The 16,141-nt window shown below is 37.2% G+C and overlaps 1 protein-coding gene across 2 annotated transcripts in view; it reads left to right on the forward strand.

Annotated features, from left to right (window-relative positions):
• Positions 1-16,141, forward strand: part of SCN11A (sodium voltage-gated channel alpha subunit 11) — a 113,326-nt gene that overhangs the window by 84,009 nt on the left and 13,176 nt on the right. The window contains exons 21-24 of one of the 2 annotated variants that reach the window (XM_017849619.1): positions 213-476; positions 1,157-1,210; positions 4,699-4,836; positions 9,185-9,289. In XM_017849619.1, the coding sequence (XP_017705108.1) occupies positions 213-476; positions 1,157-1,210; positions 4,699-4,836; positions 9,185-9,289 (561 nt within the window). Of the gene's footprint in view, positions 1-212; positions 477-1,156; positions 1,211-4,698; positions 4,841-9,184; positions 9,290-16,141 lie in introns of both variants that reach the window. The other variant, XM_017849620.1, reaches the window with a different exon arrangement.

A 16,141-nucleotide genomic window follows, 5' to 3' on the forward strand; every position in this document is an offset into this window, starting at 1 on the left:
ACTTCTCAAGGTATCCTTAGTGGCAACAGAGAGGACCCATTATGTAGGTAGCTGAGAGCAGGGCTTGTCATGGGGGTGGGGCGCATGTATGTGGAGATTAAAGACAGAGCTCCAAGAGATCCAGCCCTGCACATCAGGCCCATCCTGAGAATTGAAGAGCCTCGTGCATCCTACCCGTCTGTTATGGTTTTCTCTGGTTTTGTTTCCATAAGGTGGTGGTCAATGCTCTCATAGGTGCCATACCTGCCATTCTGAATGTTTTGCTTGTCTGCCTCATTTTCTGGCTCATATTTTGTATTCTGGGAGTACACTTCTTTTCTGGAAAATTTGGGAAATGCATTAATGGAACAGACTCAGTTATAAATTATACCATCATTGCAAATAAAAGTCAATGTGAAAGGGGCAATTTCTCTTGGATCAACCAGAAAGTCAACTTTGACAATGTGGGAAATGCTTACCTCGCTCTGCTGCAAGTGGTGAGTACAATCAGTATGTTTTTCACTCTGAGGAGAAAAAACTTCAAATAATCATGAATTGTTTCTCAGCGAAAAAATGCAGTGACTCCATTGTGATAATAGAAGCAAATCCTAATTCCTCATATGAAAGCCAATGCCTACTGGAATTGTCCTCTACTGAGCATCTGCAACTTCATTGACTACTGAGCCTCAGCTTCCTAGTGATGCCCCTTTAAGGATCTGTACATCTCACCTTGTCCTATATGGCACCTTTGCTGGCTCTCCACATCTCCAGGCAGAGAGGATTGGAGCCTCAGGTGTATGTTGAACAGTTCTCTGTTTAAACCACAGTTGCCAGGTCTTGAACAGGCAGTGCAAATAAATATGGCATCAGAAAAGAACCCTTAGCCAGTCTCTTTTCAGCTGTTGGGCCACAGCTTTAGCTTCTCTGGTAACTTTTAAGGTGGAAATTTCTTGTTTTTAAACTTTGTATCTTGTACAAATAAAGAAAAAAAATCCAAGACACACATCGTTGAGTTCCCTTCTACTGTTGTTTTATTTGAGCATCCTGTCCTAGAAAGTTGGGGTATCATCTTATATATTCAGCTCACTGGGCCTCACCTGCTTTTCCATGCCATGTATCTGTTGATGGCAAGTCTACATTTGTATGTATTATTCATGTTTTTCTGCTTCTGTTGCAGGCAACATTTAAGGGCTGGATGGATATTATATATGCAGCTGTTGATTCCAGAGAGGTGAGTCAGTGTTCTACCATGTTCTGGAGTGTTAGGGTCAAGTCAGAGATACCATGGCTACATGGACAGTCCAGATCTTATGGCATCATAGTTCCAGCAGCCAGGGTTCTCTGCCTTGTTTTCTTTGGAACAAAACACCATGAGATACCACTGCCTGATACAAAGGGTTCTTACGCATCCTCTAGTGAGTATCTGACACCCCACCCAGTATTTTCTAAAATCCAGTCCTCTTTCTCCATGGTGGCCAAGGAAAAACCACTCATATAGGAGATGGAGCCAAAAGTGGCCAAATCACAGAATGCCTTGATTTTCCTCTTACCTCTTCTCCAAATGGTTGTATAAGCAGAAACCAAATTTCAAAGAGTTTTTAGACTGTGGGAAACCTTAAGACTGCGGGAAACCTTAAGACTGCACTAAATTTGCAAGGGAGACCCTTCCATGGCTCCAGACTCCCTAGTGATGGTCAACTGTTGAATTTTAGAGTTTCTAGTGATGGCCAACTGTGGAATTTTAGTTAAAGAAAAAGATAATCACAGACTCCCAAAGTTGGAAGTGTACTCAGTAATCTAGCCTAGCTTCTATTTTCCAGCTTGGAAATTTGAGGGATAAAAAGAAAGAGTTTCCCAAAGCCACAGAGTGAGCAGATGGTTAGCTCAAGAATGGAGTCAATGGCAGAAATTACTGTTTTCTATTGTAGCACATGTGTGTGTTTTGACCTATTTGGGAGTCAGCAGAGTTGATGCCTAACACCGTATTCAGTACCTGTGAGCTGGTACAGACTGAGTATCCCTTATCTGAAATGCTTGGGACCAGAAGTGTTTCAGATTTTGAATTTTGTAAGATTTGGGAATATTTGCATAATACTTACAGTTGAGCATCCCTGATCTGAAAATCCAAAATGCCACAGTGAACATTTCCTTTAAGTATGACCTTTACATGTTATGTCAGCACTCAAAACATTTCAGATTCTGGAACAATTGAGACTTTGGATTTTCAGATTAGGGATGTTCAACCTGTGGTAGCAGTAGAGGTGGTTTGAGTAGTGTTATAGCAGCCCCAGGGGATGAGAATGAATCTTTATGGTGATTCCAGTTGTCATTATAAATTCACAGATTGGCATTATAAGTTAATATACAGATGATGCATAGCAACAAATCTGAGTTTGTTTACTTCTGTGGGTGTGTTAATAAAATCAACTTTCTGGAAAGGCAGAGCTAACAGTAGATACTTAACTGTTTATAACAATTATAGTTTACATTGTAATGTTTATATATAATTTATATTTTTTTTTTTTTTTTTTTTTTTTTTTTTATTATAATTAATTACATATAATTTTTATATGTAATTATAATTATTACATATATTTTTATATGTAATTATAAATTAATTACATATATTTATATGTAATATAAATTAATACAATATTTTTATATTTTATAAATTATTTACATATATTTTATATGTAATTATAAATTATGTTGTGTATATAATTATAAAATGTAATTTTATAATTATATACACAACATAACAATTATATATACAACATAATTTTATAATTACAATTTATAGCAAAGGAAATATTTTTAAAACACTAATGTACTCATTTCTTTTGTCTTTTTGAGTACATGACCTTCACTCTAGTTTGGCTTTGACATCCATCTGCATGGAGGTGGAGATGGGGAGTGGGGGGGAAAGGTTTTGCAGATGTGTAGCAGACAAGGTGTGTGACTTGCAAATCCTCCCAGAGTGAGTGACAGGTGGGTGGAAGTGTATGGAGGGGTGCCTGTTTTGGTGCCGGTCCTGATATGTACTGGTTGTTGTATGCTGGCTTCTAGCTTGATGACTCTTGTCTGTGTAGTCACCCAGCACCCTGCAGGCCTCAAATATTGAAGTTGTGATTGTTGAAACTGCGGGCATTCTCCCCATCATTTCCTCCTGGCCTTAAATACTGGTTCTCTGCCATATCCTCCACAGGGTCCTTGGCAGTCTACTCCCATCCCTTGCTACAAGGCCCAACATGACAAGCCCATAGCTATGAACTCCGTGTCCAAGCCACATGAGAACTGAGAGGTTCAAGAGACTTCTCTCTGTTCAGTTATGTTACTCTAATCTCTTAAGTCAGCCTGCCTGCCTAATATATCTCAGGCCTTCCTACTAGTAATTCCTTCCAGAAAAATGCAGAAGTAAAGCAAGAATACCCTCTCTGCCTTCCATTTCCCTCAATTTACTGGGTCCCAACCCCTCTTTCCAGACCCAAAGAGGGATAATCAGGACACATATCTTGTAGCTCTGATTTTCTGTCTCTGTTTTTTTTTTCCTACATTTCCTATGGACAAATTGAATTGATCATTTCATCTTCTTGTCTAAACCTCCCTCCAATAAAACTCTCCACCTTCAAACCCTTGATCTAACAACGAGGGACGTGAAGGAGTGTAGACATTCCTATATCTCAAAGCAATAACCTAACTTGCAAGACTATTAGCCTATTAGCCTACTTGGCAATTTTATTTTAAATGTCCAATGCTGAATATTCTTTCCATTACATTGTTTCTGTACTAATGTCTACCTTTTGTTCAAATAAATGGATGCCTCAAGCAAACCTGGACTAAGGTCAGGTAGTCTTCGTAGCAAAAGAGAGAAACAATATTTTCAAATAATTAACTTCATTACACTAGTCTACATTGTGAGTGTTGAATAACAAATATCGTAAATACATCCAACATTAGTCAGAGCTATCAGCACTTACGTCTTTGATGTGATAGAAGGGAAAAAAGTGAAATTCTTTTGCCACCTGCCTAAAAGTGCTTGAAGCCAATAACAATGCGCAGGACTTGAATGCAAGGGATCTCAGATGATTTGGGTGGTACCTCGGACTGGGAGAGCTTGGTTGGAATCAATTTGTATCCATTTTAGAGCTTGATCATTCATTCATTCATTTAGATATTTATTCCATGTGTATCAAAAATCTACATATCAGAAGGTATGCTAGGCACAAGGAAGTTAAGAGTGAAGGGACATAACCGCATATTAAATAAAGCAATGGGTTCTATATGGGGGACATAGTAGTTAGACAACATTTAGTAGTTTAGTCATCTCTGCCCAAGGTGAATGTGCCCCTCCTCTGGTGGCCTCACTTCCAGTCAGGTTCCCTCCAATTACATATCCATATGGACATTCCATATGGATGACTTTTTAAAAAGACAAATGTGATCATACCACTCCTCTCCCTTACAATCTCTCAATATTCTCCTTTGCTTAGAATAAAAAGCCCAATTTTCCACCACCCCAGGTCCCCACCACATGCCACCACTCAAGCTGAGCTGGGCAAACTGAGAGACAGGCTCCCAACAGGGTCCATGGCTGTTAGGAAGAGGCTATGTAGTCAATGTTGCTGTAAGAAACACCTTGGTCTTCTAGATAAGGCAGTTCAATGCTTATATTTTTCTCCAGTAATTGTTTTTTTCTCTTATTAAAAAAATTTCTAACAGAAAGAACAGCAGCCAGAGTTTGAGAGCAATTCACTCGGTTACATTTACTTCGTAGTTTTTATCGTCTTTGGCTCATTCTTCACTCTGAATCTCTTCATTGGTGTTATTATTGACAACTTCAACCAACAGCAGAAGAAGATAAGTATCTGAGTTGTCTTGATTTGGTAATTTTATCTCTGTCCTCCAAATGCATTAAAACATAATTCTGGCCTAGAATATTATACAAAATAGCCTTTATGATCTACACAGTAACAAGGAGGGAGCCTCCCATGTCTGCCTGGAGATGATCCTCAAAGATGAGGCTGAAAGAAGACTGAAAATATCTGGGTTTAATTAAGTCATTGCTTTTATTCTCTCTTACCTTCTTAATCAATGGACGTTGTTACTATTGAGATGAAACCCATTAATAATTGAACCCTAATAGAACAACAACCACCAGGATTAGTATTTATTAAATATGACACTAGGGTCATATTTTAATAACCTTTCAAATGCACTTTATTATCCACAATAAAATAATACACTCTCCTTTTCAGCCAATGTATCCTGGCCCCAGCCCCAAGCCTCAGCAGATCTATCCACCCTACTTGGAAAGAAGATGATTGGGGAAGAGGCAGGGCTAGGGAGGTTTTCTTCCCCATACACTATAATAAACACATGTTTATTTTGCTGATTCTAAAATCCACAGGAGCTTTATAGTGAATGTGAAAATTAAGGAAGATAAAAAGAAATTTTAAATCACCCTAAGGTGGCCACCAAATGGTAACCACTTTAGACAATGCCTCTTATGATTTTGGTATAATCCATTCCAGTCACTTTATATTACTTTTACACAGTTAGGATTACCTTATATTTTTAATTTTGTAGTTTTGACCTCATTAGTTATAAGCTTATGTCATAAAAATATCTTTGCTGTAAGAATTCTCAGGGCCGCTGGCAGGGCATGGTGGCTCATACCTGTAATCCCAGTACTTTGGGAGGCCGAGGCGCAGAGATCCCTTGAGGTCAGGAGTTCGAGACCAGCCTGGCCAACATGGTAAAACCCAGTCTCTACAAAAAATACAAAAAAGTTAGCCAGCTGTGGTGGTACACGCCTGTAATCCCAGCTACTCGGGAGGCTGAGGTAGAAGAATTACTTGAACCCGGGAGGTGGAGGTTGCAGTAAGCCGAGATCGCTCCACTGCACTCCAGCCTGGGCAACAGAGCGAGACTCCATCTCAAAAAAAAAAAAAAAAAAGATCAGGGCTGAATTACATTGCATATTATGGATAGTTCATAATTTATCCTGATCATTCCCCTCTTTGGACATTTATAGGTTGTTTTTAAATTTCATGCTCTTCTAAAACAATTATGACCATTTTTTAAATTCTGTGAATCTCTGATTATTTCTTCGGCATAAATTCCTAGAATTAGAATATTAAAAGCATTGAAGACATATTGTCAAAATACCTTCCAGAAATGCTGTGCTAGGCACCCTTATTCTGCAGAATATGAAAATGCATGGTTACTGAGATCTCATCATTCTAATTGTTATACTTTCATTATCTTTTTCAGACTGATGGGGAAAAGTGTTATCTCATTGTTTTATATTTATTTGATCATTAGTGAGGTTACACGCTTTTTCACAGGTTGATGGCCACAAGTATTTATCCTTTAAGAGCTTTTCTTTATATCATTTGTCTATTTTAAGACTGAGATCGCCATCTTTTTTGTATGCATTTTATGTAATAAGTCCAATTTATGACGTGCTTTTATATTTTGTAATAACATATTTAACTTATAGACATTAGTATTTTTTGGAGTCAAACTCCCAATCTTGTTTTGGCTTTTTAAAAAATTGTACTTATGAACTAAAGGCATTTCTCAATCCCCAAATCAAGTAACTAAATATTCCCCTTTGGTTTTCCTAATTGTTTTATGGCTCTCTCTTATTTTTCCTTTGGACTCTCATAATTCATCCAAAATGTATCTTGATACCAACTAGCCTTCTTAGCATCTGCTGGGAAAGTCGTTCCCTGTTGTTACACAACTGTATTGCTTCTGCTACTCAGGAGTGTGTGATGTAGCATCCTCTCTGTAATATGCATCTTGATTGCAATCAATACCTGCAATTTGGATGTCAGCCTTGGTGATTTTAGATTTAAGCTTACATTAGAAATAATTGTTTTGATCAATCCACTATATCCTTTTGTTTTGTCTTGTTTCACTTTTTACTACAGAAAATCTCAAACATGCACAAGAGTGTACTAGAACTAACCTAAAATACCCATCACCCAGCACAACATTTATTGACTTAAGAATGTGCTTGTTCTAAGCCATATATGCCCTTACTCAACTCTTTTTTTTATGGAGCAAACCACAGACAACACATCATTTGATCATAAATATTTTAGAACATATCTCTTTTTAAACATAACCACAATTCCATTAGCACGCCAAAAAATTTAATGTGAATTCTTTAAATTCATCAAATACCCAGTCTATTTTCAAATTGGTCTGAGCCTTTAATTTAAAAGAAAAATGGTTGTTTATTAATTCTGTGTTTCATTTATTTGTTTCTGTGGAAGCTTTTTGTTTGTTTGTTTTCAAATCAGGATTCAAATACATAAGGTCTTTCCATTTGACAACTTTCTTGTTCTCTGAAATGCCAAGATGTTCCAAATTTAGGTTGTACCCTTCATGCCCTAGATCTTTAATCAGCCATTTCTCTAAAACCTGTTTGTTTCTTTGTGGGAAATGGTTTCGAAGACCACGATCTGGAATGCTCATTGTCATTGTTTCTAAGCCTTTCGAGTGGACAGAATTGCTTAAATTCAGGACTACAAGAAAATATATAAGTGGAATACTTATATATTGCATACTGATAACTCAAATTCAGGATACAAAGTTTTCACTTAACATCTGCATCTCCTCTTTTCCACACTGAGAAACCTTGTTCTCAAAGGCAAAGATGATAGAATTTAAAATTTCCACAATTACTCATTTTCTTTATCTCACAACACACATGCACACACTACAGTCTCAGAATAGTGGTATTAATACTATTATGACATATATGATTACTAAAAGACTGATTTCTTCCCAGCATCCCAGAACAACTTGATTAAATTTTAGGTTGACTTCTAGGGCTACATATTTTTTATCTGTGCTGGTGGAGAAAAGTCAAACCCCAAACCCTCATCAAGTAAGCCTGGAGTCATAAATAATCAGGGAAGACTGGCTTTTTACTCATAGTCTGGATTGAGAAAATTTTCTGATTGTCTTCCATTGCCAACAGACAGATTCTGGTTTTTTTTCTTTACCCTTCTGTTGGCCGCCTTTGGATAGTCCCATATTCTTGCGAGGACATTGTGCCTCCCCTCCCTTTGCATAGGACTTATGTTCCATTACCCCCTTACATTTACTAAAAACTGAGATTCTAGTTTACAGAGATTAGTAAATGTTCTAAGACCAGCCATGGCTTTGGGCTAATTTACTTGTCTATCTTTTTGATCTCTCAATTCAGACCCCCAATTTTTTTCTTACTTTTATGCAAGTTCAGCTATACTTTTTTTTTTATTATTATACTTTAAGTTCTAGGGTACATGTGCACAACGTGCAGTTTTGTTACATATGTATACTTGTGCCATGTTGGTGTGTTGCACCCATCAACTCGTCAGTACCCATCAACTCGTCATTTACATCAGATATAACTCTCAATGCCATCCATCCCTCCTCCCCGCTCCCCATAATAGGCCCCGGTGTGTGATGTTCCCCTTCCAAAGTCCAAGTGATCTCGTTGATCCTATGGATCACCTATGAGTGAGAACATGGAGGGCAAAATGTCTAGAAAGGCTAGATAAACTAGAACAGAATTCTTTTAAAATATATAGCTGTACATTTTAAAAGAATTCTGTTCTAGTTTATCTAGCCTAAGAATTCTGTTCTAGTTTATCTAGCCTTTCTAGATATTTTGCCCTCAAATTTCCAGATGTGAGAATCCTAGCTCATTTTTCTATTCTTTCTTGCTCAGTAGTGAAAATAGTTAGAACTTTTTTTTCCCTGAGAGTGGCTCTGAATAGATTTTATGCAGCATAGTGTTATGTGTATTCATTATTTAAGAGAAATCCAGTTGCCCTTTATGAGATTTTGTCTAAATTTTGGTACTAATTTCTATTTTTGTTGCATCGTGGTTTGATTTATGCAAGCTGAAATATATCAAATTTTTGTAAAGATTCTGTGTATATTTGCAGATTTAGAACCTTTCTGTTCTAAAAAATGAAAAATAACTGATAAAGGAAACCTTATTTCTCCTGTATACCTTAACTTAAATCTTGTTTCTTTGCATTTCCCCTATAGTCCAGTCTCTTAAGCTTACTATTGGAATTTTAGGAACTGTTAATAGAAATGTAATGTAACTTTAAAATTGTGTCAAAAAATTCAGAACTAGATTCCAAAAAAAAAAAAAAAGTGTTAAAGGTAATTAGCTCTTATCTTTTCCATATACTTAGGTGGCCAAGACATTTTTATGACGGAAGAACAGAAGAAATACTATAATGCAATGAAAAAATTAGGATCCAAAAAACCTCAAAAACCTATTCCACGGCCTCTGGTGAGAGCAATTGAATGACTGTAAATATGTAGAACTGTTGAGTTATTGTGAGGAAGTCACATTTCTGCAGTGCCATCCTTCTTTATTTTTAAAATTTGCAGACATTAAGGACTCAACAGAAGTCAAGACATATTCAAACACTTAGGAAAATTAGATACTCAGATTCAAAAGTAAGAGCCTGGACAACAACTTAAATTTATTTTTTAGTGAGCCAGGCAATATGTGCTTAAGTAAATACTTATTGCAGCCATATGAACTTAGTAGTCTGTTTGAACTTAATTTTGACCAGTTTTATTTTATTTTATTTCAGTAGTTTTTGGGGAACAGGTGGTTTTTTTGTTCCATGCGTTAAGTTCTTTAGTGGTGATTTCTGAGATTTTGGTGCACATGTCACCCAAGCAGTGCACACTGTACCCGGTGTGTAGTCTTGTATTCCTCACCCTCTTCTCACCCATCTCCTTGATTCCCCAAAGTCCATTATATCATTCTCATGCCTTTATGTCCTCACAGCTTAGGTCCCACTTATAAGTTAGAAAATACAATACTTGATTTTCAATTCCTGAGTTACTTCACTTAGAATAATGGTCTCCAATTCCATCCAGGTTGCTGCAAATGCCATTATTTCATTCCTTTTCCGGCTGACTGTATTCCATGGTGTAGATATACCACATTTTCTCTATTTATTCTTTGGTTGGCAGGCATTTAGCTTGGTTTCACATTTTTGCCATTGAGAATTGTGCAGCTACAAACGTGGTGTGTGTAAGTGTCTTTTTCATATAATAACTTATTTTCCTTTGAGTAGGTACATAGTAGTGAGATTGCTTAATCAAATAGTAGTTCTCCTTTTGGATCTTTAAGAAATTTCCATACTGGTTTTTATGGTGGTTATACTAGTCTACATTCCCACCAACAGTGTAAAAGTGTTTCCTTTTCACCACATCCATGCCAACATCTATTTTTTTTTTATTTTTAAATTATGATCATTCTTGCAGGAGTAAGGTGGCATCCCATTGTGGTTTTAATTTGCATTTGCCTAAGAATTAGTGATGTTGAGCATTTTTTTTTCTACGTTTTCCTGGCCATTTGTAAATCTTTTTTTGAGAATTGTCTGATTATGTCCTTTGCCTACTTTTGGATAGAATTGTTTTTGTCTTGATGATTCGTTTGAGTTCCTCGTAGATCCTGAAAATTAGTCTTTTGTCAGATGCAAAGTGTGTGAATATTTTCTCCCACTTCGTGAGTTTTCTCTTTACTCTGCTGATTATTTCTTTTGCTGTGCAGAAGATTTTTAGTTTAATTAGGTCTCATTTATTTATTTTTGTTTTTGTTGCATTTGCATTTGGGTTCTCGGTCATTAATTATTTGCCTAAGCCAATATCTGGAAGAGTTTTCTTGATGTTATATTCTACAATTTGCATGGTTTCAGGTCTTAGAGTTAAGTCTGATCCATCTTGAGTTAATTTTTGTACCAGGTGAGAGATGAGGATCTAGCTTCATTCTTCTACATGTGAATTGCCAATTATCCCAACACAATTTGTGGAATAGGGTGCCCTTTCCCCAATTTATGTTTGTTTGCTTTGCCAAAGATCAATTGGCTGTAACTATTTGGCTTTTTTGGGGGTTCTCTATTCTGTTCCACTAGTCTACATGCTTGTTTTTATACCAGTACCATGCTGTTTCAGTAACTATGGCCTTGTAGTATAAAGTCTGGTAATGTGATTCCTCCAGATTTGTTCTTTTTGCTTAGTCTTGCTTTGGCTATGCAGGCTCTTTTTTGGTTCCATATGAATTTCAAGAAGTTTTTTCTAGTCCTGTGAAGGATGATGGTGGTATTTTGTTGGGAATTGCATTGAGTCTGTAGATTGCTTTTAACAGTATGGTCATTTTCACAATGTTAATTCTACCTATCCATGAGCAGGGGATGTGTTTCCATTTGTTTGTGTCATTAATGACTTTTTTCAGCAGCGTTTTGTAGTTTTCCCTGTAGAGATCTTTCATCTCCTTGGTTGGGTATATTTCTAAGTATTTTATGTTTTTCTGCAGCTGTCGTAAAATACATTGAATTCTTGATTTGTTTCTCAGCTTGGTTGTTGTTGGTGTATAGCAGTGCTACTGATTTATGTACATTGAATTTGTATCCTGAAACTTTACTGAATTCATTGATCAGATCTAGGAGTTTTTTGGATGAGTCTTTAGGGTGTTCTAAATATAGTCATATCCTTGGCAAACAGCAATAGTTTGACTTCCTCTTTTCTAATTTGAATGCTCTTTATTTCTTTCTCTTATCTGATTGCTCTGGCTAGGACTTCCAGTGCTATGCTGAATAGAAGTGGTGAAAGTGGGCATCCTTATCTTGTCCCAGTTGTCATGGGGAATGCTTTCAACCATTATCTGTTCAGTATGATGTTGGCTGTGGGTTTGTCACAGATGGCTTTTACTACCTTGTGCTATGTTCCTTCTATGCCAATTTTGCTGAGGGTTTTTTATCATAAAGAGATGCTGATTTTGTCAAATGTTTTTTCTGTGTCTATTGAGATGATCATATAACTTTTGTTTCTAATTCTGTTTATGTGATGTATCACGCTTATTGGCTTGCATATGTTAAACCATCCCTGCATTCCTGTTATAAAACCCACTTGATCATGGTGGATTTTCTTTTTGATATGCTGTTGGATTTAGTTAGCTAGTATTTTTTGAGTTGGATTTAGTTAGCTAGTATTTTTTGAGTATTTTGCACTTATCGTCATCGGGGATATTAGTCTGTAGTTTTCTTTTTTGTTGTGTCCTTTCCTGGTTTTGGTATTAGGGTGATACTGGCTTTGTAGAACGATTTAGGGAGGAGTTCCTCTTTCTCTATCTTTTAGTGTCAGTGGAACCACCCTTGCCCTCTGCCTAGTCAGAGCCAATTTATCAAGATGGGGGAATTGCAATGGAGAAAGAGTAATTCCCGCAGAGCTGGCTGTGTGAGAGATGGGAGTTTTATTATTACTCACATCAGTCTCCCCGAGCATTCAGGGATCAGAGTTTTTAAAGATAATTTGGTGGGTAGGGTCTAGGGAAATGGGGAGTGCTAATTGGTCAGGTTTGATATGGAATCATAGGGGGTCAAAGTGAGGTTTTCTTGCTGTCTTCTGTTCCTGGGTGGAATGGCAGAACCAGTTGAGCCAGCTTATGGGTCTGGGTGGCATCAGCTGATCCATCCAGTGCAGGGTCTGCAAAATATCTCAAGCACTGATCTTAGGTTTTACAATACTGATATTACCTCCAGGAGCAATTTGAGGAGGTTCAGACTCTTGGAGCCCAGAGGCTGCATGACCCCTAAACCCTAATTTCTAATCTTGTAGCTAATTTGTTAGTCCTGCAAAGGCAGCCTGGTCCCCAGGCAAGAGGATGGGGTCCTTTTGGGAAATATCTATTATCAATTTTGTTTCAAAGTCAAGCCATGAATTGAATTCCTTCCCAAAGTTAGTTCAGCCTATACCCAGGAATGAACAAGGACAGCTTAAAGGTTAGAAGCAGATGGAGTCCGTTAGGTGTGATCTCTTTCACTATCATAATTTCCTCAGTTATAATTTTGCAAATGCGGTTCCATAAGTAGGATTGGTACCAATTCGTCTTTAAATGTCTGATAGAATTCAGCTGTTAATCCATCTGGTCCTGGACTTTTTAGGTTGGTAACTTTTTTATTACTGTTTAAATCTTGCTACTTTTTATTGGTCTGTTTAGAGTTTCTACTTCTTCCTGATTTAATCTAGGGTGGTTGTATATTTCCAGGAATTTATCCATTTCCTCTGGATTTTCTAATTTGTGCATGTATGTGTTTGTAGTAGCCTTGAATGATCTTTTGTATTTCTGTGGTATCAGTTGTAATACCTCCTGTATCATTTTTAATTGAGCTTATTTTTATCTCTCTTCTTTTCTTGGTTAATCTCACTTAAAGGTCTATCATTTTGTCTTTTCAAATAACCAGCTTTTGTTTAATTTATCTTTTGTATTTTTTTATTTGTTTGTTTCAGTTTCATTTAGTTATGCTTGATCTTTGTTATTTATTTTCTTCTGCTGGGTTTGGATTTGCCTTTGGCTTGTTTTTCTTTCTCTGGTTCCTTGAGATCTGACCTTAGATTGTCTGTGAGTGCTCTTTCAGACATTGTGATATAGGCATTTAATGCTATACACTTTCCTCTTAGCATCACTTTCGCTGTATCTCAGTGGTTTTCATAAATTGTGTCACTATTATCATTCAGTTCAAATAATTTTAATATTTCCATCTTGATTTCATTGTTAGCCTAAAGATCATTCAAGAGGAGATTATTTAATTTCCATGTATTTGTATAGTTTTGAAGGTTCATTTTGGAGTTAATTTCCAGTTTTATTGCACTGTGGTCTGGGAGGATACTTCATATGATTTAGATTTTCTTAAATTTATTATGACTTGTTTTGTGATCTATCATATGGTCTATCTTTGAGAATGCTCCATGTGCTGATGAATAGAAAGTATATTCTTCAGTTGTTGGGTAAAATATTCTGTAAATATCTGTTAATTTCATTTGTTCTAGGGTATAGTTTAAGTCCATTGTTTCTTTGTTTAATTTCTGTCTTGATTATCTGTCTAGTGCTGTCAGTGGAAGTCTCCCACTATTATTGTGTTGCCTCATTACTTAGGTCTAATAGTGATTGTTTTATGAATTTGGGAGCTCCAGTGTTAGGTGCATATATATTTAGGACTGTGATGTTTTTCTGTTGGACTAATCATTTTATCATTATATAATGTCCCTCTTTGTCTTTTTTAACTGTTGTTGCTTTAAAGTCTGTTTTGTCTGATATAAGAATAGCTACTCTTGCTCACTTTTCATTTCCATCTGCATGGAATATCTTTTTTCACCCTTTACCTTAAGTGTATGAGTCCTTATGTGTTAGGTGAGTCTCTTGAAGACAGTAGATGCTTGGTTTGTGGATTTGTATCCATTCTACAATTCTGTGTCTTTTAAATGGAGCATTTAGGCCATTTACATTCTACATTAGTATTGAGATGTGAGTTACTGTTCTATTCATCATGTTAGTTGTTGCCTAAATACTTTGTTGGGTTTTTAAAAATTATGTTGTTGTTTTATAGGCCCCGTGAGAATTACGCTTTAAGGAGGTTTTGTTTGTTTGGTTTTGGTGTATTTCAAGGTTTTGTTTCATAATTTAGAACTCCTTTTTGCATTTCTTGTAGTGTTGGTTTGGTGGTGATGAATTCTCTTAGCATTTATTTGTCTGAAAAAGACTTTATCTCTCCCTCATTTATGAAGCTTAGTTTCACTGGATACAAAATTCTTGGCTGACAATTATGTTGTTTATGGAGGCTAAAGATAGGACCCCAATTCCTTCCAGCGGGTAAGGTTTCTGCTGAGAAGTTAACTGTTAATCTGATAGGTTTTCCTTTATAGGTTATCAATTCTTTTGTCTCACAGCTCTTGATTCTTTCCTTCATCTTGACTTTGGATAACTTGATGACTATGTTCCTAGGTGATAATCTTTTTCTGATGAACTTCCCAGAAGTTTTATGAGCTTCTTATTTGGTGTCTAGATTTCTAATGAGGCCAGGAAAGTTTTCCCCAGTTATTTCTTCAAATAAGTTTTCTGAACTTTAGATATCTCTTCTTCATCAGGAAGACCAGTTATTCTTAGGTTTAGCCATTTAACATAATCCCAAATGTCTTGGAGGCTTCATTCATTTTTTAAACTTTTTCTTTGTCTTTGTCTGATTGGCTTTTAATTCAAAAGCCTTGTCTTTGAGCTCTAAAGTTGTTCTACTTGTCCTAGTCTATTGTTGAAACTTAGCATGGCATTTTGCATTTCGCTAGGTGTGTCTTTCACTTCCAGAAGTTATATTTTTTTCTTTATGATATCTATTTCTCTGGAAAAATTTTTTATCCATCTCTTGTATTGTCTTTTAAATTTCTTTAAGTGGGTTTTCACCTTTCTTTGGTATCTCCTTGATTAGCTTAATAATCAATCTTCTGAATTCTTTATCTGGAAATTCAGAGATTTCTTCTTGGTTTGGATCCATTGCTGGGAAGCTAGTATGATCTTTTGGAGGTGTTATAGAACCCTGTCTTGTCATATTACCAGAATTACTTTTCTGGTTCCTTTTCACTTGGGTGAAAAATTGTTACTTATTTTATTACTTAAAATTGTTCTTGGATTTAATTTTAATTGAACTTTTAAAAAAAATTTTTTTTAAATTTAAAATATTTCCTTTTTTAACATCAGTGTGTATTTTAGCCTAATTTGATTATTGGTGCTTGTAGGAGAAAAGACTCTATATGAGATCCTTAGTTATAGGGAGTCATTGTGAGAGGTGACAGTGTGCTGGCAGCCCTTGCTCACTCTTGGCACCTCCTCAGCCTTGGCGCCCACTCTGGTCACACTTGAGGAGCCCTTCAGCCTGCTGCTGCACTGTGGGAGCCCCTCTCTGGGCTGGCCAAGGTTGGAGCCAGCTCCCTCTTCTTGCGGGAAGGTGTGGAGGGAGAGGTGCGGGTGGGAACCGAGGCTGCGCAAGGTGCTTATGGGCCAGTGTGAGTTCCAGGTAGGCGTGGGCTCAGTGGGCCCTGCACTTGGAGTGTCGGCTGGCGCTGCTGGCCCCAGGCAGTGAGGGGCTTAGCACCCAGGCCAGCAGCTGCAGAGAGTGCGCTGGGTCCCCCAGTAGTGCCGGCCCGCTGGTGCTGTGCTCGAATTCTCACCGGGCCTTAGCTGCCTCCCCACGGGGCAGGGCTCAGGACCCACAGCCCACCATGCCCGAGCCTCCCCACAACCATGGGCTCCTGCGTGGCCCGAGCCTCCCCTATGAGCACCACCCCCTGTTCCACG

The sequence above is a fragment of the Rhinopithecus bieti genome, unplaced genomic scaffold (genome assembly GCF_001698545.2).
Source record: "Rhinopithecus bieti isolate Rb0 unplaced genomic scaffold, ASM169854v2 scaffold_33121, whole genome shotgun sequence".
Lineage (NCBI taxonomy): Eukaryota > Metazoa > Chordata > Mammalia > Primates > Cercopithecidae > Rhinopithecus > Rhinopithecus bieti.